Genomic DNA, 25,831 nt, shown 5'->3' with positions numbered 1-25,831 from the left:
ACTATGCTCCCCACACATGCTGAGATCAAAGCTGCAGTCTTTAATCTTGATAAAGATGGGGCACCTGGACCTGATGGCTTTGGTGCCTTCTTTTTTCAAACATAATGGGAGATAATTCAAAAAGACTTCGCTGATGCTATCATTCAGTTTTTTGTAACAGGCTGGATTCTTCCAAACTTCAATGCTAATACCCTGATTTTGATTCCAAAGCACCCTCATGCTGACAGTGTGGACCAATACAGGCCCATTGCTATGGCCAACTTCAAATTCAAGGTGATCTCAAAAATCATTGCAGATAGACTTTGAAGGCAATTTGTTGGCCAAAAAAACTTATGGAGGCAATTTAGCTTTGAAGATTGACATTACCAAAGCCTTTGACACTTTAGATTGGGGTTTTCTGCTGAAAGTTCTCAGTTGTTTTAGTTTCAATCAGATATTTTGCAAATGGATAGCTTCAATCCTCTCTTCTGCTCATCTTTCCATTTCTATCAATGGAGTTCAAAAAGGATATTTCAACTGCACCAGGGGGGTCAGACAAGGAGACCCTGTGTCTCCTCTTTTGTTTTGTTTAGCTGAAGAAGTTTTAAGTAGGGGCATCAACGAACTAGTGGAGGAAGGAAAGGTCAAGCTAATATCAGGCGCCATAAACACATTCATCCCTTCTCACTGCTTCTATGCATATGATATCATGATTTACTGCAGAGGTAACATTGAAAGTTTAGAATCTCTAAAAAACTTATTCACTATATATGCTAACTCTGCTGGCCAAGTAATTAGTGCAAGGAAATCTACCATCTTTGCTGGTGGAATATCACATACAAGAATCCAAAACATCATCAATCTCTTAGGTTTTGAATTTGGCACCACGCCTTTTAACTACCTTGGAGTGCCTATTTTCAAGGGAAGACCAAAGGTGATCTATCTGCAACCGATAGCTGATAAAGTTAAGGCAAAGCTAGCAGCTTGGAAGGCTTCCCTTCTTTCCATAGCTGGAAGAGTTCAGTTGATCAAATCAGTAATCTTCAGCATGCTTACGTACTCTATGGCTATCTACTCTTGGCCAATCTCTTTATTGAAGACTATTCAAAAATGGATTAGGAATTTTTTGTGGAGTGGTGAGATAAATGATAACACGTAAAATGCACTATTATTTTGACTCATCTTACACATTTTTTGATTTTGATTTTATAAATTTTTGCAATGTTATGTTGGTAGTGTGTGTCTATTTCAGGTATTTATCGGTTAAAGGTCTCCGCGCGTCAAAATGTTGAAATTCGGCGAAAAAAGGAAAGAAAGGGGAAAAATGGAAAAGAAGGTTAAAAAGTCAGAAGTCAGTGGGAAGTAAAAGCCTGACCTATTCTTTCCCCACGTTTCAGAAGCAGTTTGCCCACTTTCTTCATTTTCTCCACTACTTGAGACATGATCAGAAGCACTTCAGAGCAGATTTTTCCCTATAAATAGACCTGAAGAACTCAGTTGAAGACACCAAGCTTTATGCAAAGAAATTTAGTGATTTAGAAACTGATTATTTTTTTTCACGTTATTGTAATCAAGGTTTTCAGTTTCCTTTTTCATTCAAAGCTTGTGATTATCGCATAACATTAACTTTCAGAACCTGTGTTCTATTTTCGTTCAGCAATCCAATTTCTTATTACTTTCTTACTCAATTCCAATTGTTATTACTTATTATATTATATCGCTGCACATTATTACTCAACCCGATTTTATTTTGCAGCACTTACCAATCCAAATTCCCTTTATTTTCAAAGCTGCTGCTACGTCCCTTTTCTTTCTTTTATTTAATTAAATTGAATTGTTGTTGCTGGGCTGAGTATATAACAATTGTTATTGCTGAGTACGTGTGCCATATAATCCATATATTTTCATTGTTTGCGCTACTGTTTGGTGTTTGGTGTTCGATTTCAATTGCAGTTATGTTTCTTGTACTCAATTAAAGACTACAACTATAACAGGTTTCGTTTCTTTTCCTTTTACCTTTAATATGAGTTCATTAGAGTTAAATTTAGATTATAATTTAGTTATGTCTGAGTAGATTTTCATAGAGTCCGGAATGTGATGAATGTCGTACCAATGGTGCTCTGTTAATTTGTATGATTATAAATTGTAACAGGAATTGTTTTTAAGTCTGAAAATTCTGATTTTTAACGATGAATATTTACGGCGAAAGCTGAAATAAAGTGATACCGGTTTCATATCGAAAGAGTGAAACCTGTATCTGACTGTAGAATTTTTAGGAATTGATTTTGAAATACAGTGAAAGCGTTTTCTTTAATTAATTTAGAAATTTTTAATTTTCAAAAAGGCTATTTTAAACTTGTGGTCGTACATGCGAAAGCTGGCGCTTGTGAGTTTAAAATACGGTATCGGGCGCGCGAAAGCCGACGGTACCTTTAAATTAAAATCTTTACTAAAAATAACTTTTCGCGCATAAATTGATTAGTTTTCAAACGGAGTTTTGAAGTTGTAAGGCGTACACGCGAAAGCGGTTGAATAGATTACAAAGTCAAAATTCGGTGTCGTACACGCGAAAGCTGACGACCCCTTTAATTTAATTCTTTTTACGCTCGAAAATATTATCCTGTTACAATAATAAAATACAATTTAGCAAGCATCAACGGACGACACAAATTACATTCCGGACTCTCGTCATTTAAAAAGTAATTAAAAACAAGTTATTTTCTCAATTTGCAACCAAATTAATCTGCGTCGCCTTAGATAAACAACGTAACAATTAATTACGGTACTTGACATTGGTCTCTGTGGGTTCGACAATCTTTTATACTAAAACCGATATTTCCGTGCACTTGCGGACCTATCAATAAACACAAGGAAGCTGGTCACATTGTCTTGGAAAAAGGTTTGCAAACCTTATGATGAAGGTGGTTTAGGGATTAGGTCTCTAATTTGTTTGCATGAATCGTTCAACCTCAAGCTTTGTTGGGATCTACTTCACTCTCAGCAAGATTGGGCTCTAATTTTGAGACAAAGAGCAATCAGAAACAACAACAAAATCAGGTACCACATCTATTCCTCTATTTGGACCAGTATCAAAAATGAATATGACACAGTGAAAGGGAGTTCTAGTTGGTTGATTGGTAATGGCACTCAAGTGAAGTTTTGGGAAGATGGTTGGTGTGGAGCACCCCTCCTTGATTCTTTTAACTTAACACTCAATGATATTTCAACCTTTCCAATTTTGGTTAAAGACTATATCAGGAATGTTCACTGGATTATTCCTGATAATATTATTACTCAGTATTTCAATCTTTCCTATTGAAGATTGTGGAGACAGGCTAATTTGGAATCATAATTCTAATGGAGAGTTGAGTTTAAATGATGCTTATAATTTCAAGAGGCATGAGGCAGCGAAAGTGCAGTGGGCTCCTCTTCTTTGGTGCAAAGACATTCCTCCTTCAAAATCACTTCTAGCTTGGAGATTGATTCATGATAAGGTCCCTACAGATGAGAAACTTGCAGAGAGAGGTTTACACTTTCCTTCTATGTGTTCTTTATGCTACAATTATACTGAATCTACCTTCCATCTATTTTTTGAATGCACTTTTGCTTACAAACTTTGGTGTTGGCTAGCTTCAATAGTAAACTTTACGTTACAATTCCAGTCCATCATTGATATTAGGTCTTTATGCAATAGAGGCTGGTCCCCCCAAGGTAAAATAGTTGTACAGGCTTCAATTGCCAATATTATTAGTAAAATTTGGTACTCTAGAAATCAATCAAGATTCAGGGACGTCAAACCTAACTGGAGACTGGCTATAAACTCCATCATTTATGCGGTAACACTTTCAGGAAACAACAGCCTAAAGCCTTCAAAATCATCAGTCAGTAACCTCGTCATGCTCAAAAAGTTTGATATCATTGTCAGACCGCCTAAGCCTCCTGATATAATAGAAGTCTTTTGGTCACCACCTTTAGGTGACTGGATTAAATGTAATACTGACGGTTCCTCTAGCTCATCATCTTCATCTTGTGGAGGTATTTTCAGGGATTCCAACTCGGTTTTCTTGCTTTGTTTTGCTGAGAACCTAGGTGGTGGCACTGCCTTTCATGCGGAGATCTCAACAGTTATGAGATCTATTGAGCTGGCTTACCAGAGAAGATGGAAAAAGCTTTGGATTGAAACTGACTCATCTTTGGTAATTTTAGCTGCTTCCAACATGGACCTTGTCCCTTGCGCTTTAAGAAATAGATGGAAGAACTGTCTTGCCATTTTAAGACAAATGCAATACATCATCACCCACATTTATAGGGAAGGAAACAACTGTGCTGAAAAGCTTGCTTTCATAGGGCTTAGTCTTCAAGGTATCACTATTTGGTTAGAAGTCCCTAACTTCTTAAACAGCCTCTATGGTCATGATAGGCTAGAATTACCAAATTTTAGGTTTGTAAATTGTTAGGAGGTTTTGGTTTTTGTCCCCCTCCTTTTGTTTGTTTTCCTTCTCCATATATATAAACTTTTGAGGTGGCAGTTCTTTGCTGCTCCTCCTTTTTGGTTAAAAAAAAATAAATCAACTATCATTATTTATTCTCTATCAAGTGGGAGAATTCTTGCTATGTATTGTGTAACGTGATGGACATACCCTATCGGTATGATATTACTTAACATAATCATCATTTCATGGGTAATAAAAATATATTATTAGTTTAACTACCATTCTCCACCAAGTGGAGAAAATATTATTCTCTAACAAGAGAGGACAAATTCTACATGTCAATTAACTATATCTTATAAATAAATATATTATTTGTTTCATAACTGTAGATATAAAATTGTTGTAGAGACTTATATTGAGGATATTAATTATAGTCTTTTCTCATAAATTATTATTCTCATAAATTATTACACACTTCCATATCCTTTTGTATTATTGTAAACTCATTTTGTAAAAGCAATATGTCAAAATCCTAACATTCTTAACAACTTTGTTAAGAAAAATTTATTTATACCACTATTCTAAATAATTATAAATGGTATATTTAGACATATCTTATATTATTGCTATTCTTTAATACTTATGGAAGTTTATGACTATTTTCTCTTATATCCTCAATAATAATAAAGTATAAGTCTCGTGTATTTCTGCTACGTGTAACCTAGTTTTTTTTCTTCTAAAATGTGTGTAAGTATTATTTTATCATTTGAGTTTTGAGTGAGTCACTAAAATTGTGAATAGAGTCTCACATCCTATTTTATAGCACTAGAGACTTATGTCACTCATATGATGATAAACCTTTTTTTTATATAATCATCATACTCTATCATATAAAGGTTACTATATTTATAAAATTCTTTGGAATTTTAATTGTGAAAAGGAGATCTTGTTTTATAAAATTCTTAAAAGAAAATTTACATTCTCTTTAATTCTAAATGCAGAATATGTGGTTAACTACGAAACTCAATTCTTGATAATATCTACCATTGATAAATTATATATTCATGGGTTTCGTACTATCATTAAGTTACCGCTTGTGTTAATAATTCTGCTACAGTCATGTGCAAAATATGTGGTTGATTTCATGAAACACTATTAGTTAAAAGAGTAATAATATTTGAACAACCATTTGATACAACTTTTGTGACAACTTCTTTTTTCTCTCTTTTCATTGGTCAAAAACAATGTTGAGAGAAAAAGGAAGAGAGAGAATAATATGAGTATGAGAAAGAAAGTTGTCAAAAAGTTGTCACAAAGTGGTTGTACAAATATCAATTCTCTAGTTAAAATTATATAACCACTTATGTAGTTATGTTGATCATCTTGCACTAGTAATTAAGTATCCCACTGTTGAATATTACATTACAATAATATTTATACATAAGTGATCATTAATGAGAAGAATCCCACTTATCATTAATGAGAAGAATCTCACTTACTCTTGTTTATATATATGTGGGATCAGTGGGAGTGTGTACACAACACTATATATTATGAGCTCAAATTAGAAATCTCACTCTTGTTTATATATACGTGAGATCAAGAGAAATGTGTACACAATATTATTCACGTCATTGCCATATACTCTTATAAGAGACTTTAAACATAGTCTTATTCTAATATATTGAGATATATATTAAAATTCTTTTTATCTCAATAAGCATCATAATTAGATGTTTAAGTCAATTTTGTTGGAATATGCACAATAACCTCTGAGCATGCAAATAAATATTGTGCTTCTCTTTTACCAACATTCCACATTTTATGAGGTAATAAATAATAAGTACAATGTACAATATCAATACTCCTATCGAGTATGATATTGTGTTCTTGAAGTACTTAAAAACTAACCATAAATGTTTGTTCATTATAGACATTCTAGTAGCCACATTAATCCACATTTTATTTTCTTTAAACTAAGGGTCTATGTTGATCCATTTCGGAGATTCTTGAATTTCCTATTTTCTTATGGATTTTCATAGTCATATGATTTGCTAAAACTTGGATTAATTGAATGTCAAAGAACATTATTGATTTTGACTAAATATAATTACTCTTTCTTTATAGGCTATCCCTATCAGTAATTACTATTTTTATACATACGTGGATATATGACTTTTATAAAATTGAAAACCCATTGGCAGAACCACTAACCACAGACTTATATATATGAGTATAATTCATAATGATTTTGGGTTAGTGGGAGTTTGTTATAGCATTTTTAAAATGCTTGGGCCATTCTTTAATGACACATTCTTTTTAATTCAAATGTGTCATTATAAATTCATCATTTGTTAGAAAAGTGAGTCTTTGATCTGTATGATTTGTTTTCCCTATCGAATTCAATTTCTGCAGCATTAAAACTTACTTCTCTTTTCAATGTTTAGTGCTTCAACCAAACATATAATTTTAAAACTTAAATTCTCTATGACAAGTGAAATTTAGTATTCTTTTAGTAATTGAGTATTGTCATCCAAGTGAGAGATTGTTGGATTAATTATTTGATTAATCAATTATGGATTGACAATAATCAATTATTATAAGTTAATGTCATAATATAAATTATGGTCTATTCTGATAAGCACTAATTAGTTGATGAATATGTGTGATTGAACTATTCTTTCTAAATGGACCGTGATGGGTTGGAACATTTCTAATATATGGGTTTTAATGAAACGGTGCGTTTCAGGAAATTTCTAAACAAACTACTAATCAAAGATAAAGCTAAAACTAACTAAACTGAATTACTAAACAAAAAAAAAGCAGCGTGAGTTAAGTCACGCCACCGGCCAACGTAGTGTAAGTTAAGTTACGCTGGCTTATAACACACGTGAGTTAACTCACGTTGAAAGTACCTAGCGTGACTTAAGTCGCGCGAGGGTGCTTTCGTCCATTCAGTTGGACATGAGCGTTTTTTGTTGGGAGAAGAACATGTTTCCAACTTTTGGCTGACTTCTCTCCTTTGTATTGTTGGACTGCCAACATGAGTATTATTGAAAAACTATTACTTTTCTCACCTTATAATCTTCTCGCGCGTCCTATATTTTTTATTTTAAATTACCCTTTGTTTGGATTTTATAAACCGAAAGGTGTTTCTAATTACAGAATCTGAAAATAGTTAAAATTGAAGTCCAACATTTAACCAGACACATTTTATAACAGAGTTGTTAAAAAAAACTTTTGGATTATATAAACCGAAAGTTTTTTTACACAATTCGGAATATAAAATCCGAAATATGATCTGAATAGTTACCTTTTAAAAAGCTGAAAAAGTTTCGGATTATATAATCTGAAACCTTTCAAAATCTAAGTTTTGTCTAGAATCAAGTAGAAGTTCAGCGCCTTTAGCAGAAGTCCTGCAAAAGCACATCATTTTGGACGAAAACATGATTTGGAGTAGCAATCTGGTCATCAAAGGTCGTTAACAACATCATTTTCGTCTGGATGCAAAGATAATGTTCAAAGGTAGTGTTTTGATAGTATACCATTGATTTTATTTTGATAGTAAAATCTTGAAGACATCTATTATGACAGTTCAGCAATATTAGTGTGATCAACGTTGATAAAATACTTCGTGAGGTATCAAATGTATTCCAAAATCTTATATTGTCGATATATACTTAATACTTATTATAATATAGATTGTGAGTCCAAATATTGGTATTTATATACACTTCTTGAATTGATTTCTTTTATTGTTAAATTTTGTTTACTGCCTTGCATGTGATTCTTGAGTCATCCAAGGAGTTCAGTCAACAAAAGAAAGCTTCACAATATTATTATAATCACAGTAATTGTAATTAATGTTATAAGTTATTGATATTACTGCAACTTGTTTTCATGCTTTTAGGAAAAAGCACTTATTCCAACTATCTCACATGTGCTTTATTGTCTCATCTAAGTCTCCCTTACTATAGTTACTACCACTTACCAAACCCTCATTTGTTTTTGTTGCGAATTCGATGAAAATCACATTAATAACAACTTGATGTGTGGAGTAAGGGATAATCAAGCAACCAAAATCAAAGTGTATGGAATAATTAAATACAAGCCAAAAGTAGAAAACAAAAGAATTTGTTGACCCAGTTCGGCCCAAATTGACCTAGTCTGGGGGAGAGAGCAGCCCTCCGTTCCACTATATGATGAGTAACGTTACAAAAGAGAAATCAATGGGTTACAAGAATAAGTCTCCCGCCTAATTCTACCTAAAGTCCCAGCCTCTTCCCGTAACCAAGACACTCAATCCTAATAGTGTTTCCCAAGGTGAATCAATCCGCAAACCCTAGTGTTTGTTCCAAAGAGACAAACTCTATACAAACCCTAGTTTTGTTGTTGCCTTTCTAAACCCTTGTTTCAGCCCCCTCTATCTCAAAGTTTGCTCTGATACAAGGTCTATATTTATAGTAAAAGTTTCGCTTAAAATTTGGAACAAATCTGCACCCAAAAATATGTTTCTGTTATTCGCCGCCAGCGCACAATCGAGCCACGATTTTTCCAGTGCCTTGCCTCAAAAACCGAAACCTCCATCGTGCCACGTTGCCCAGCAACCGTGCCACGATTCCTGCAGATCTTGATTTTAAGTTAACTCTCACAATTCTCCACCTTGACTTCAAATCAATGATGATGCCAATCATCAACCTCCTTGCTGCTCTTTCCCTTGCTTCCCACTACTCTAAGTAGCTCCACAAGTTTACACCTCAACCTCTTCAGCCATCGGAATGTCTTCCGCCTTCATGAAGATGCTTGTAGTCCAACTACGCTAGGAATTTCAGGTAGTTCTACAAGACTATACCATAACCTCTTCAATACCAGACATCTCCCGCTTTCCTTGAAGATCTACTTGTAGCCAATCACCCTTGGCTTTTAGAGTAATCCACAAGTATACACTTCAACCCCTTTAGCCATCGGAATGTCTTCCGCCTTCTCGAAGGTCCTTGCAGTCCAACTACACTAGGAGTTTTAGGTAGTCCCACAAGCATTCACCATAACATCTTCAACACAAAACATCTCCCGCTTCCTTGAAGATCACCTTGCATCCAATCACCCTTGGCATTCTTTTAGAGTAATCTCGCAAGCCGTGCTATACATTCTTCAACTTCATGAAGAAATCCCTTGCTCACCATAGAGCATAGCACCCAAGCTCCTTCATAGCCGTACCATTACCGGTGTGTTCAACTCCACCTCACGTTGAGTGTACTCTACCTCAACTAGAAAATGCGTACATCCCACCATGTCTTCAACCTTGAAACTCCACCGCAACAGGTAGATCATGAGTATTCTTACCACCGCCTCTCCAGGCTGATGTTGAGTGTTTAACGTCTCTCCAGACGACCACCGCTCCACTAGGCATCAATCCCAAGGTGAGACATATCACCTTCTTCATCCTCCAAACAACACCACACCATCAGAGCTCCCGCATCCTCATAACCCTCTAAGACAATTTGTGCGGAGTTACCATTAATCTCCGGACAATCCTTCTTGAAGTGACCCATCTTGTGACAGTTAAAGCATTCAAACCTTGACTTGTTACCACTCTTTCTCCGGTTACCTCTACTTCCACCATTCCCTATTGAGACACTTAGGCCTTCACCGTGTTCATGAGTCAAGTCCTTGGACTTGGTCAACTCCTTGGTTCTCAAAACCGGTTGAACTTCTTCCAAGGTAACAGTGCCTTCCTTGCCACAGAGCATGGTATCTTTGAATGATTCAAAAGATTTCGGTAGAGCACACAACAAGAGTATAACTTTATCCTCATCCTCAAGTTGCACCTCAATATTCTCCAAGTCATCAAGGATTTTGTTGAACTCCGTAAGTTGCTCCATGATGGCCTTTGACTCTACCATCCAGAATGAGTAGAGTAGTTGCTTTAGGAATTGCCGATGAGCCAAAGACTTTGTCATATACAAAGATTCCAACTTTGCCCACATCGATGCTGCGGTTGCTTCCTCTGCTACTTATCTCAAAACTTTATCCCCGAGGCACAAGACAATGGCACTCCTAGCCTTGTCCACCATCTCGGTCTTCTCCGCTTGTGACATGGTGACCGGTAACGAACCTTCACCCTTCAAAGCTTTCTCACACTTTTGCTGTATTAACACTGCTTCCATCTTTACCTTCCATAACCCAAAATCGTTAGCTCCGGTAAACTTCTCAATATCCCACTTTGAACCCATGGTACTTAATTATCCTTTGACCCTTGCCCCACGGTGGGCGTCAATTGTTGCGAATTCGATGAAAATCACACCAATAACAACTTGATGTGTGGAGCAAGGGATAATCAAGCAACCAAAATCAAAGTGTATGGAACAATTAAATACAAGCCAAAAGTAGAAAACAACGGCGAGAAGAACAAAAAGAAGAGAAGAACACAAAAGAATTTGTTGACCAAGTTTGGTCCAAATTGACCTAGTCTGGGGGAGAGAGCAGCCCTCCGTTCCAATATATGATAAGTAACGTTACAAAAGAGAAATCAATGGGTTACAAGAATAAGTCTCTCGCCTAATTCTACCCAAATTCCCAGCCTCTTCCCGTAACCAAGACACTCAATCCTAATAGTGTTTCCCAAGGTGAATCTGTTGGAACAAAATGTGTTTCACAATGAACCTTAATGAGTTTTGATGATAACAAGGTATTAAAAATTGTCAATTGGTTATTGCTAATAATTGTTCAAGTGTACAGGACCAAAGGCTAGTCAAGTAATTTCAATAGGTCTTGGAAGAACAATGGAGAGCAAAGGAATTCGAAGCATCTGAAGCTAAAGTGCTTCTGAAGCTGAAGTGCTTCTGAAGTGATGACGTCATCAGAAGCAGAAGCTCATCAGAAGCAGAAAGTCATCAGAAGCAAGGTTTTCATCAGAAGCGATATCATCACTGTAACACCCCGTTTTCCCAACGTGAAAATTTCATTTATTTAATCAGAGTAATTCACCTAAACGGAATGTCACATTCTTTTCTTAAAATCATAAACTGTATAAATAACTATTTATCCTTTAAAATTCAATAACTAAAAAGTCTTTAATACTTCGCAGCGGAAATTATTCAATAATCAAAACAGTCTTTGGCACTAAAGCCTCTTTACAATTATGTCATAAAAATCCATTCTAAAAACATAGTCATAACTCTTCAGAAACAATACGTAAGGAATAGAAAGCAATAACAAATTCTCATCCCGTTACGTATCAGAGCACCTAAAGACACTTGAGCCACCACTCCTACTAATCATTAATACCTGCAAGTTACTCATACGAAGAGCAACATTTTCAAGCAGAAGGGGTGAGATTTCACAAAACAATAATATCAAGCATATAATTCAATAATTATATTTAACAACACAAATAACTTCATCCATTAGTAATAATAATTCTTTATGTAATAATTCTTAATAACTCAACCAACTTCTAGTTATCATTTAACACATATTAACCAAATCGTAACAAACATAGATCATCACATCATAGTCATAGTTCATATATAGCATAACAACATCTTAATCCTAATTCATATACAACATAACAACATCATTAATTCATAATAATAATTATTCATCAAACATCTCATTATCAATTCATTAATAAAAGACAACTTATCAATTTAACATAAACATCATCAAGTAAACTTAACAACTCATAGATATCATCATGTAATCATCATCACTAATAACTTTAAAACAACACAATATAATCATCTCTTATTAATAGTAATAATTATCTACATCATAACATAAACATCTTCTTATAATAATATAACAACAACGTAACATGATATTCACTTAGTAATAATAATAATTATATATACATCATCTCGTCATAATATAATAATATAACAACAACATAGCATGATATTCACTTAATAATAATAATAATTATATATACATCATCTCGTCATAATATAATAATATAACAACAACATAGCATGATATTCACTTAATAATAATAATAATTATATATACATCATCTCTTCATAATATAATAATATAACAACAACATATTCATCCTCTTGTATTAATATAACAACAACGTATTCATCATCTTATGAAAATATAATCAACACATACTAACACCAAAATCAACATCATAAATCTTCAACATAAACATCTTAAACAATATCATCTTAAACATCATAGCATCTTTGATAAACAATTACCAAGTAATCACAACATTCGATCATCATCAATAACATAACATAATATTCATTTAATAATATTAATCATATATAGAACAACATATTCATCACTTAATAGTAACAATTATACACAACATCATAACAACTTAACAATATCATAATCATTATCTTAAACAACATAGCAACGTAACAATATCATAATCAATATCTTAAACAACGTAGCAACATAACAGTATCATAATCAACATGTTAAACAACATAGCAACATAACAATATCATAATCAATATCTTAAACAACGTAGCAACATAACAATATCAAATCAACATGTTAAACAACATAGCAATATTTTAGTCAACATCATATAATTCACATCGTATAATCTTTGTAGGTACTTCTTTAACAACACATGGGTAGAACACAACTCGACAAACTCATGGATGATAATTCATCGACAACTTAACAACTCATGGATGATAATTCATCAACAACGACCTTGAATCGACATATGCGACAATGCAACTTAGACACTTATATGCATGTGGTACCAATCGTCATCATAAGTATTAATATACTTTTATCGTGCGGATGACAAAGCTCCTAAAACGTGCGGAGGACAAAGCTCCTAATCGTGGTGAGGACAAAGCTCAATGAAATGCTATGCATGGACTCTTAACAACAAAACACCGTAATCATCGTAATCAACATATCATCATGCATCCAATAATTTGGAGCTAAACGTCATCATTTCATAATATATATATAGACATCATGCACTTAGTTAAATAACAGCAGTAGCACAGTCAAATCACACAACAATAGAGAGATATCAATATATCAATTGCAATTCACAACATAACAATATTAATGTGAAGCATCAACAACTTAAACATCAAACATCTTCCACATAAGGCATATAAATATTTCACATAACCAACAACAGCAACATAGGCGACACATAAACATCTCAGGATATAACAATATCAAATGATAATCAACAACAACTCATGTAACTTAGTTAAATAACAATAGCAGCATAATCAGATCATATCAACAGCTTAATATCAATTCATTTTCAACAACTTCCTAATCATTCAATAATAATTCAAGTAATGCAATCAATCAATAAATCACATTATAAACACTTGGCATTTCAATATAGTTTCACAAATAACAGTTAACATCTTAGATAGGTCTCATTAGTACCTAAAGTTCCATTCCTAATCCATTCAAACGACTCAGGTCTCAAATTCCTCAAAAGCACTCAATTCTGGATGTGCTCGCGAGGCGAGAGTTCTTACTCGCCATGGCGAGTACCACTCATCTCCCAAACTAGTGTTGTTTTGGGTTCAATCTGATCCTACATTCAATCCTAATCAATACTAGGTATGTTCAGGCACTCTAAGGCATCCAAGGTCCAACTAAAAAGGTCGAAACACAAAATATGACATGCTCTCTGCCTGAGCTCGCTATGGCGAGTAAGGTTGCTCGCAATGGCGAGCAATACCAAAACACTCGCGAGGCGAAGGGGAAGGCTCGCGTGGCGAGCGATGAATCTAGGCTCGGACATGATGCACTTTCTACACGAAAATCATCATCTAACAAGGTTCTAAGCCTAATTTCAATTCCATAATTCATCTAAATCATTATCTAAGGTCTAAGGACAGTTTCTACATCTTTTTAACAAGTTTCCACCATTTAATCATCAATTCTATCAATTTGACCTAATTTCCGATTCTTCTTAAACTCATCCTAATTCATGTTAAACTTAACCATTGATTCACATACTTAATAGAATTGAAAAGTTAGTCTCACCCTTACCTTATAATCAGGAAATCGCAGCCCCTCTAGGTCTCTCCCTCTTCTCTTGGCTTTTCTCCCTTTTCTCCAAAAGCAGTCGTACGTACGTTATGTTTTTCTAAACTAGGTCTCTCCTATTTATATAAATCTTTAACCTACTTATTTTTCTCTTAAATCCAAATATTAATATTCTATTCTAATATATACATATATATATAAAATATTTCTATAACAATAATAAATAACAAATATATCTCTATAACATATATATATTTCCATAACAAATCATTTATATTTCCATAGCAAATGACATATATTTCTACAACAAATCATGTATATATTTTTATAACAAATGACATATATTTCTACAACAAATCATACATATTTCTATAACAGATTATATATATTTCTACAACAAATCATACATATATATTTCTAAATCAAATAACATATATATTATATTAATAAATATATAACATATATCATAACAAAATATCACTTATCAAAATAAATCATATAAATCACACAAATCATATAAGTATATTCTAAACTCATTTAAAATAATCAAATAATTAGAGAGGGCGTTACAATCACCGGAAGCTACATTTGATCCGCAAATTCAAACTGAAGATTCAAAGTAGCTGTTTAACATTTCAACCTCGTCTAAGAAGAACGAAAAATTGAAAGGGAGGTATCAACGGTCATTTGAAGTGCACTGAGTATTTGTCCTTCGTTAACAGAGTTGACAAAGTACAAGTGTACAACCACTACCTCCACTACTCTGTTCTTGTCCACGCTACAAGACAAGACAACAGCTATGCCTACAGAATTTTTGCCTTCAAGATGGGAATGAATTTGAAGCTAATTCTTCAAAGGACTACACCCAAATTAGGCAAAGGATTACTGGTGGATGATCAAAGGAACTCAACGACTCTTTAGACGTGCTAATCCTCTCAACGTCTCTTTCACGCCTCTATATAAGGGAGTGAAGACTTGAAGATTGTAGATAGAGAAATACAAGTTAAAAAGTGCCAAAACTCTGTCAATTTAATTCTACAAAGCACACTGAATTTCTGCACTGATTTGATACATCTTAGAAATTCACAAGTCTAGAGTCTTTATGGTATTATATTGTGAACACCACTGATTGTATATCAAGTGTTCAAGTCAAACATATTTCCCTGTATTTTTGTTTGATCAGAAGACTCTTGCCTGCGTGCTTGAGCATTAGAAGACTCTTGCTTAGTGCTTGAGCATTGGAAGACTCTTGCGTGTGTGCTTGAGCATTTTGAGAAGTCTCATACTTAGAGAGTATTGAGCATTTGTAATCTTTGTGATTATAGTGAAATCTCCTTGGAAGTGCAAGGGGGACTGGACTACTTCCGATTTGTGGAAGGAACTAGGATAACTGCTTGTGTCTCGCTTTTCTTTTCTCTGCTTTGATCTTTTCCGCTGCTTATCTGATTCTGATCATTACATCAGAAGCATTCCCAAACTGCTTCTGAAGTATTATTAGAAGAAGTATTTTGGAGAGAAAAAGAAAACACAATTCAACCCCCCCCCCCCCCCCCCCCCCCCCCCCCCCCCCCTTCTTGTGTTTTTCTCACCTGCAGAATCAATCCACAAACCCTAGTGTTTGTTCCAAAGAGACAAACTCTATACAAACCCTAGTTTTGTTGTTGCCTTTCTAAACCCTTGTTTCAGCCCCCTCTATCTCAAAGTTTGCTCTGATACAAGGTCTATATTTATCGTAAAAGTTTCGCTTAAAATTTGGAACAAATCTGCACCCAAAAATACGTTTCTGTTATTCGCCGCCAGCGCACCATCGTGCCACAATTTTTCCAGTGCCTTGCCTCAAAAACTGAAACCTCCATCGTGCCACGTTGCCCAGCAATCGTGCCACGATTCCTGCAGATCTTGATTTTAAGTTAACTCTCACAGTTTTCCACCTTTTTTTTCCTGATACATCTCAAAGCTACATCAACATTCAGCAAACAGATCCACTGAGAAAAGATGGCTGCAACTTTGGTTGGAGGTGCATTTCTATCTGCTTCTATTCAAACCATGCTTAACAAACTAACTTGTCAGGGTGCAGGGTAGTAATATTAAGTTGAAAGCAACCTCTTGGAATGCATTTCTTTGTATGACTACTCATCATATATGAAGGGATTCCATGTGAAAACCTATACAGTTGATTATATAGAATACATGTGTTGTATTCTCTTCATTCTTTTGAATTTTCAAAGGATGATTCAAATCTCTACCCAAGGTATAACACACTTCAATGCTGACATTTTCGAAAAACTTTCAAGAATATAATTTAAACCCAACATCTTGATGATACCAGATATATTTAGGGAGAATGTGATGTAATGTAGATGAAATAAAATTGTGTATTTTTTGAATTAATTTTATGTACTTGTGCAACTTAATCGAATTTATTCAGTACGCAACTTTATTCGAATTTACGTTGGGTATAATTAGTCTTCGAAGACGTTATATTATTTAGATGCGAAAATCATAAAATAAATGAATATATATATATATATATATATATATATATATATAAAAGAACAAAATTGATACACATAAAATCTCATTTTATTATTATATCGATGCATTTACAATAAGGTATGTTTCTTGCCTAGCGAAGGGGGATTGAGGTAAAACTAAATCTGCTTCAGAAGAATATGGAGGTGATGAGGGTTAAAGCTAAACTAGAAAGAGACCTTTATGGTCAACATGACACCCAGACAAACCACACTTGTTTGCAAAGAGTGAGCACGAGAGAGTGTGAGATGAAGGTGTGAGAAATGGTGAAGGTTGGAAGGATATTTATAGGGGGAAAGCCTTACATAGGTTATAACTACACTAAATGCAGTCAAAAAACGTGTAAAATCAAGTTTGAATAACTGACTACCGTCTAAAAAACGTGTTTTATGTGCTCAGACCACCAGCCAAAGCAGCGTGAGTTAAGTCACGCCACCGGCCAAACTAGCGTCAGTTAAGTCACGCTGACTTATAACACGTGTACTTACGTCCATTCAGTTGGACATGAGCGTTTTTTTGTTGGGAGAAGAACATTTTTCCAACTTATTGTTGACTTCTCTCCTTTGTATTTTTTATTTTAAAATACCTTTTGTTTGGATTTTATAAACCGAAAGATATTTCGGATTATAGAATCTGAAAATAGTAAAAATTTAAGTCCAACATGGAACCAGACTCATGCTTGAACAGAGTTGTTAAAAACAATTTTCGGATTATATAAATCTAAAGTTTTTTTACACAATTCGAAATATAGAATCTGAAATATGATCTAAAAAGTTACCTTTTACAAAGCGGAAATTTTTTTAGATTATATAATTTGAAACCTTTCAATATCTAAAGTTTGTCTAGAACCGGCAGAAGTTCAGCGCCTTTAGCAGAAGTCCTATAAAAGCACACCATTTGGGAAGAAACATGATTTGAAGTAGCAATCTGGTCATCAAGGGGCGTTAACAACATTATTTTTGAATGAATGCAAAGATAATGTTTAACGGTAGTGTTTTGATAGTATACCGTTGATTTTATTTTGATAGAATAAAAAAATCGATGAACTTGTAAAATCTTCAAGACATCTATTATGACAGTTCAGCAATAGTACTGTGATCAACGTTGATAAAATACTTCGTGAGGTATCAAATGTATTCCAAAATCTTATATTGTCGATATATACTTAATACTTATTATAATATAGATTGTGAGTCCAAATATTAGTCGTTATATACACTTCTCAAATTGATTTATTTTATTATTAAATTTTGTTTACTGCATTGCATGTGATTCTTGAGTCATCCAAGGAGTTCGGTCAACAAAAGAAAGCTTCACAATATTAATATAATCACAGTAATTGTAATTAATGTTATAGGTTATTGGTATTACTGCAACTTGTTTTCATGCTCTTAGGAAAAAGCACTTATTCAAACTATCTCACATGTGCTTTATTGTCACATCTAAGTCTCGCTTACTATAGTTACTACCACTTACCAAACCCTCATTTGTTTTCCCCCTTTTTTTTTCTGATACATCTCAAAGCTACATCAACATTCAGCAAACAGATCCACTGAGAAAAGATTGCTGCAACTTTGGTTGGAGGTGCATTTCTATCTGCTTCTGTTCAAACCATACTTGACAAACTATCTTCAACCGAGTTTCGTGATTTCATCAACAATAAGAAGTTGAATGTCTCACTCTTGAAGCAGTTACAAACAACGTTGCTGGTTCTACAAGCTGTGCTGGATGATGCAGAGGAGAAGTAGATCAACAACCGTGCTGTCAAACAATGGCTTGATGACTTGAAAGATGCTGTCTTTGATGCCGAGGATTTGCTGAATCAAATTAGTTATGAATCACTGCGATGCAAGGTGGAGAATACACAATCCACAAACAAAACTAGTCAGGTGTGGAGCTTCCTTTCTTCTCCTTTTAACACCTTCTATAGAGAGATCAATTCCCAAATGAAGATCATGTGTGATAGCTTGCAACTTTTCGCACAACATAAAGATATCCTTGGTTTGCAAAGTAAAATTGGTAAAGTTTCTCGTAGAACCCCTTCAAGTTCAGTAGTTAATGCATCTGTCATGGTTGGTAGAAATGATGATAAAGAGACAATAATGAACATGTTGCTATCAGAGAGTAGCACTGGCAATAACAATATAGGCGTTGTTGCAATTTTAGGTATGGGAGGTGTCGGTAAAACGACACTTGCACAACTTGTTTACAATAATGAAAAAGTTCAAGATCATTTTGATTTCAAAGCATGGGCTTGTGTATCTGAGGATTTTGATATTTTATCTGTAACTAAAACTCTTCTTGAATCTGTCACTTCAAGAGCTTGGGAAACCAATAATCTTGATTTTCTTCGAGTTGAACTAAAGAAAACTTTGAGCGACAAAAGATTTTTGTTTGTGTTGGATGACCTTTGGAATGACAATTATAATGATTGGGATGAACTTGTAACTCCTTTGATTAATGGAAACAGTGGAAGCAGGGTCATCGTCACAACACGCCAACAAAAAGTTGCAGAGGTTGCACATACATTTCCTATTCATAAATTAGAAGTTTTATCTAATGAAGATACATGGTCTTTACTCTCAAAGCATGCATTTGGAAGTGAAAACTTTTGTGACAATAAAGGCTCAAACCTAGAAGCAATTGGTAGACAGATTGCAAGAAAGTGTGCTGGGTTGCCCATAGCTGCAAAAACACTTGGAGGAGTATTGCGTTCGAAAAGAGATGCCAAAGAGTGGACTGAAGTTTTGAACAACAAAATATGGAACTTACCAAATGACAATGTTTTACCTGCATTGCTTCTGAGTTATCAATATCTTCCCTCCCAATTGAAAAGATGTTTTTCATATTGTTCCATTTTTCCAAAGGACTATACACTTGATAGGAAGCAATTGGTTTTGTTGTGGATGGCAGAAGGCTTCCTTGATTATTCTCAGGACGAAAAAGCCATGGAAGAAGTAGGTGATGATTGTTTTGCTGAATTGTTATCCAGATCATTAATTCAACAACTACATGTTGGTACCAGAAAACAAAAGTTTGTCATGCATGACCTTGTTAATGATTTAGCTACAATCGTATCTGGGAAAACTTGTTATAGGGTTGAATTTGGTGGTGATACCTCCAAGAATGTTCGTCATTGCTCATATAGTCAAGAAGAGTATGACATTGTGAAGAAGTTTAAAATTTTCTACAAATTCAAATGCTTGAGAACCTACCTACCCTGTTGCTCTTGGAGGAATTTTAATTACTTATCTAAAAAGGTGGTTGATGATTTGCTACCCACATTTGGAAGGTTGCGTGTGTTGTCGTTATCAAGATATACTAACATCACTGTACTACCTGATTCAATTGGAAGTTTGGTGCAGTTGCGCTATCTAGATCTATCTTACACTGAAATCAAAAGCTTGCCTGATACAATATGCAACCTCTACTACTTGCAAACCTTGATTTTATCATATTGCTTTAAATTCATTGAATTGCCAGAACATATTGGAAAGTTAATTAATTTACGTCACCTTGATATCCATTACACAAGAATAACAGAGATGCCAAAGCAAATTATTGAACTAGAAAATCTTCAAACTTTAACTGTTTTCATAGTAGGCAAGAAAAATGTTGGTTTAAGTGTTAGAGAGCTTGCAAGGTTTCCAAAGCTACAGGGGAAGTTATTTATCAAGAACCTTCAGAACATCATTGATGTTGTGGAGGCATATGATGCTGACTTAAAGAGCAAAGAACATATTGAAGAATTAACGCTACAGTGGGGCATGGAAACTGATGACTCACTTAAGGAGAAAGATGTGCTTGATATGTTGATACCCCCGGTAAACCTAAACAGATTGAACATTGACTTGTATGGTGGGACAAGCTTTCCAAGTTGGTTGGGAGATTCTTCATTTTCTAACATGGTGTCACTTAGCATAGAAAATTGTGGATATTGTGTAACACTTCCACCACTAGGACAACTATCTGCTCTCAAGAACCTAAGTATAAGAGGTATGTCAATATTGGAGACAATTGGTCCAGAGTTCTATGGCATTGTTGGAGGAGGATCCAATTCTTCATTTCAACCTTTTCCATCCCTTAAGAATTTATACTTTGATAACATGCCAAATTGGAAGAAATGGCTTCCCTTTCAAGATGGCATGTTTCCTTTTCCTTGTCTTAAAACTCTGATTTTATATAACTGTCCTGAACTGAGGGGAAATTTGCCTAACCATCTTTCTTCCATAGAAACATTTGTATATAAAGGTTGTCCTCGTCTTTTGGAATCACCACCTACTCTTGAATGGCCCTCAATAAAAGCTATAGATATTTCGGGAGATTTACATTCTACAAATAATCAATGGCCGTTTGTTCAGAGTGATTTGCCTTGTCTTCTGCAATCGGTATCAGTATGTTTCTTTGATACAATGTTCTCCCTTCCCCAAATGATTTTGAGCAGCACATGTCTTCGATTCTTGAAACTCGATAGCATTCCGTCTTTAACTGCATTTCCAAGGGAAGGTCTACCCACTTCTTTGCAGGAACTTCTTATTTATAATTGCGAGAAGTTATCATTCATGCCTCCGGAAACGTGGAGCAATTACACGTCGCTTTTGGAGTTGACTTTAGTCAGCAGCTGTGGCTCACTTTCCTCCTTCCCATTGGATGGTTTTCCTAAGCTCCAAGAGCTTTACATTGATGGTTGTACTGGTCTGGAATCCATTTTTATTTCAGAAAGTTCTTCCTATCACTCCTCAACCCTCCAAGAACTTAACGTACGTTCCTGTAAGGCCCTTATATCACTACCTCAACGGATGGACACCCTCACCGCTCTTGAAAGATTGTATCTCCACCATCTTCCAAAACTAGAGTTTGCACTATATGAAGGAGTTTTCTTACCTCCCAAATTACAAACAATTTCTATTACATCTGTGAGAATAACAAAGATGCCGCCATTAATTGAATGGGGTTTCCAAAGCCTTACTTATCTTTCAAATTTGTATATTAAAGATAATGATGATGTTGTTCACACCTTGTTGAAGGAGCAATTGCTTCCCACTTCCTTGGTGTTTCTGTCAATAAGTAAACTCTCTGAAGTGAAATGCTTAGGTGGAAATGGGCTTCGACACCTCTCCTCTCTGGAAACACTTTAGTTTTCGAAATGTCAAAGGCTTGAGTCATTTCCAGAACACAGTCTCCCTTCCTCTCTAAAGTTACTGAGCATTTCTAAATGCCCTGTTTTAGAAGAAAGGTATGAAAGTGAGAGAGGGGGGAATTGGTCCGAAATTTCTCATATCCCTGTGATAAAAATAAATGACAAAGTGACAATATGAATAATGGGAATGGAAGGAGGCGTGCCACCTTGTTTCAGGTATGAATTTCTTTTATGTTACTAGTCGAGAATAATAATTTCTCATGATTGTTATTGTGTTTATAAGCTACCAGAGTATTAATATATGAAAACCAACAGTCCAATGCTTTGTTAGTTTTTGCAACATGAAGTATAAATAAATGGAACAAGAACAAGTAGATAAACAAGATTCCATGTTAATGATCTTGTTTCTTAACTAAGATAATCTCATTTCATGTACAATGTCATTTATATGAATTCAATTACATTCATGTGCACTGACCAACATGGTCCTCTCATTAGAGGCCGGAGAACTTAATTTTTATTGCTTTGAAGTTGATTGAAGAAAATTGATGTGTATGTATTAATTTTTTTATTTAAAATAATTATATAAATTTGAAATACACAAATTTCTTTGGAAAATTAACTGATTTGCTTTATTCTTATTCCAATGTTGATCTTCCAGCATCTCTTATCTTGAAATGAAATATGTCACTAGTAACTTGGTCTTTCTACCTATATCATGTTACAGATTGAAGAGATCAAGTGACTATTTTTCGCTATCAGAACATGTGATCCCATCATATCTTCAGTTTCGCAAGCATTATAAAAGAGAAAGGAACTTCGGAACACAACATTGAGGCATAGGTACTGTGTTTTTTTCGATTTTCAAAGTTCTAAATAAATTGCTGAAGATCTTGATGGTCTATACTTGCTGTGTGATACTGAAAACTTACTAGTACTTTTCTTGATTTTGTTGGACAATCTCAAGTTAGAGTTCATAGGTGTTGTAACATTCATTTTATTACATATTCGGTATATAAATAATTTTATTATGCGGTTGTATATCTTTCACTTCCTCGTAAAATTATTCAAGTTCCACCACTGCTCTTTCGCTTTTCCTGGCCTCATACTTGTTTCTTGTTGTGCAGGTTGCTTGTTGATGTTCATCTCAAGAGTTTTGGCATATTGAACTGTGAAAGATCTAAATTGTGAGCTTTGACTTTCGTTGTATCGAATTACTACCTACACTTGGTGTAATCGGTCCCTTTTATTTATAAACTTTGTATAAATCTGTAATAATTGAGGTTTTATGTAAGACATATCTGCTTATAATATAGTTATGTCATTATAAGATTTGATTCACAATTGGAAAAAAAATAGGTCTTCCGACCAAGATTTGAATCTTTATTTGATAATCGTGAATGTTTCTTTTTAAACACCCTGCTGTGTGCAAGTAAATCATTGAGTATTACACTTGACTAGAAAATTATATACAATTTAAGAATCAAGCAATGGATTATTTTTTGCTATTTAACAATGTAAGTAGGAGTAATTTTCTTTACTAATGAATGATTTTCCTTTAACGTATTTTTACTGAAAACAACAACAACCTTCTTTCTGTAACAGGGAACCTCGTCGTAGCAGTGATTTTTCAGGCAGGCAGTCAAGTTTGTTCCGCAATTCCTGATCTACCATTTGACCGACCCCATTTTTTTCGACACTGAATGGAATATCAACGCAGTGCTGGATAACAAATCGCGCAAGTTTAAGACTGTTAGCACGCTTATCTTAATCTCCTTTTCTTTTCTTCTAATTTTTCTGCTTAGAACTATTCTTAAATATGGTTTTGGTTTAATTAGATAATTACCGCACCTAACAAGGTGCAGTACACCACCAAAACAACTAAGCTTAAGGAGGCATCCTATTATGCTTTCAATCGGAACCTCGAGGGTGGTGAGGTGGGTTCTTCTTTGTTATTAGATTTGATTAGATTATTAGATCATATGATATGAAGTAAAGGCAATTCTCAGAGTAGGCATGTCTCGGTGTCTGACACCTGTCGTGTCCGACACGACACCGATACTTGTAATTACACTACACTGAATTATGTAAATTTTTCAAATTATTAGCGTGTCGGTGTGTCCGTGTTTCGTAGATTATATGGTATTTATTTATTTATTTAATTATTTTTTATTTTTTTTTACTAGTCCCAAATCAGGAAAATCAGTGAGGTTCTGAAGAAGATAACCGAGGCTGTGAAGGTTGCTGAGAGTGAATTAGGTGATTCTAAACTTGTGCTGGAGATGAAACTGCTATCTTCTCGTCAAGAGAAACTCAATTCACTACATATCGAACTCAAAGACTTGAATATCAAGATTTATGATGAAAAAAAGAAACAGGACACTTGTGGTGATTCTTCTTCTTGAATAAGAGTTTTGCAAATTTGTCAACTAACATTGATAATTTAAGTGAGAACAGAAAAATGATATAAACTTTGTTTGCTCCTAACTCCCTTTGGTTGACAATGTGGTATTGGTTTGTTTAGCTAAGCTACTTAGAGTTTGTTTAGATTAAGGTTGTGTGTCGATTAATTGATTTTAAGAGTTCACGGCTTGTATAGGCATGTTCATGTATACAAACTTCAAAAAACATGGAAAATTGTCACGTTGAAAACATGAATATAGAAACAAGTGGGTCAAAGGTGCTTATACGTTTGTGTTGAGTGACTCAAGTTTAGACTAAAAACACGCATAATTGGGTCCACTTGGGACATGCCTTGAAGTAGAAGATAGATCAATGAGACTTGTCATGCTCGTGTTCTTACTAAAATTAGCAACAAAAAATAAACACTATACAAACTGCATTGTAAATTAACAGGATTAATACTTACTTATAAAAACTAACCTTCTTCGTATTCTCTCCCTTGTCTCTTCATATTCTCTCTTCCTCTTTCTATTACTGGTAGCTTCTCTCTTTGCAAATGAAACCATTCTTTTATATCTGCTGTGTGGGATTGGCCACATGTGCACTCACTAATGAAAAATCAAATATTTAACAGAAAGGACAAGTTTGACAAACAAAGATAAACTTGAGGGACTAAAACGGACGTTTCAAAAGTTATCAGACCAAATAAAACAAGAAATTATAGTGCTTCTTGGTAGTCTAAACGAAGTTTCCCTGCATAATTTGTGCTTCTTGGTAGTCTAAACGAAGATTCCCTGCATAAAGGTACCTTACCAAACTTGTTTTCACCTTTCAAGCTATATACCTTGCCTTCGTTAATCAACATTCATCAAAACAACCCCACTTTGAAAAGATGGCAGCAACTTTGGTTGGAGGTGCATTTCTCTCTGCTTCTGTCCGAACATTGCTTGACAAACTAACTTCAATAGAGTTTCGTGATTTCATCAACATCAAAAACTCTCCTTGAATCTGTCACTTCAAGAGCATATGAAAGTAACAATCTTGATTTTCTTCGAGTTGAGTTAAAGAAAATTCTGAGAGACAAAGATTTTTTGTTGTGTTGGATGACTTATGGAATGATAATTATAACGATTCAGATGAACTTGTAACTCCATTGATTTATGGAAAAAGTGGAAGCAGAGTGATCATCACAACACGCCAAGAAAAAGTTGCAATATCTTCCCTCTCATTTGAAAATGTATTTTTCTTATTGTCCAATTTTTCCGAAGGACTATGAACTTGATAGGAAGCAGTTGGTTTTGTTGTGGATGGCTGAAGGATTTATCGAACTTTCTCAAGGTGAAGAATT

At 34.5% G+C, this 25,831-nt stretch overlaps 1 protein-coding gene across 2 annotated transcripts; it reads left to right on the top strand.

The window, feature by feature from the left end:
• Window positions 1–18,383: 18,383 nt before the first annotated feature.
• LOC11408421 (putative disease resistance protein At3g14460) lies at window positions 18,384–24,932 on the top strand. 2 transcript variants are annotated; one of them, XM_024778397.2, is made up of 6 exons: window positions 18,384–22,296; window positions 22,808–22,923; window positions 23,208–23,267; window positions 23,686–23,832; window positions 23,919–24,017; window positions 24,267–24,932. In XM_024778397.2, exon 1 carries the CDS (start codon window positions 18,887–18,889, stop codon window positions 22,076–22,078), a length of 3,192 nt encoding a protein of 1,063 aa, XP_024634165.1. In that variant the 5' UTR covers window positions 18,384–18,886; the 3' UTR covers window positions 22,079–22,296; window positions 22,808–22,923; window positions 23,208–23,267; window positions 23,686–23,832; window positions 23,919–24,017; window positions 24,267–24,932. The 2 variants fall into 2 exon arrangements, with proteins under 2 accessions (XP_024634165.1, XP_024634166.1); XM_024778398.2 differs by lacking the exon at window positions 23,919–24,017.
• The last annotated feature ends 899 nt before the right edge of the window (window positions 24,933–25,831 follow it).

Source organism: Medicago truncatula, chromosome 3 (assembly GCF_003473485.1).
Source record: "Medicago truncatula cultivar Jemalong A17 chromosome 3, MtrunA17r5.0-ANR, whole genome shotgun sequence".
In the NCBI taxonomy this organism is placed as follows: Eukaryota; Viridiplantae; Streptophyta; class Magnoliopsida; order Fabales; family Fabaceae; genus Medicago; species Medicago truncatula.
This window is presented reverse-complemented; position numbering and strand designations above follow the sequence as displayed.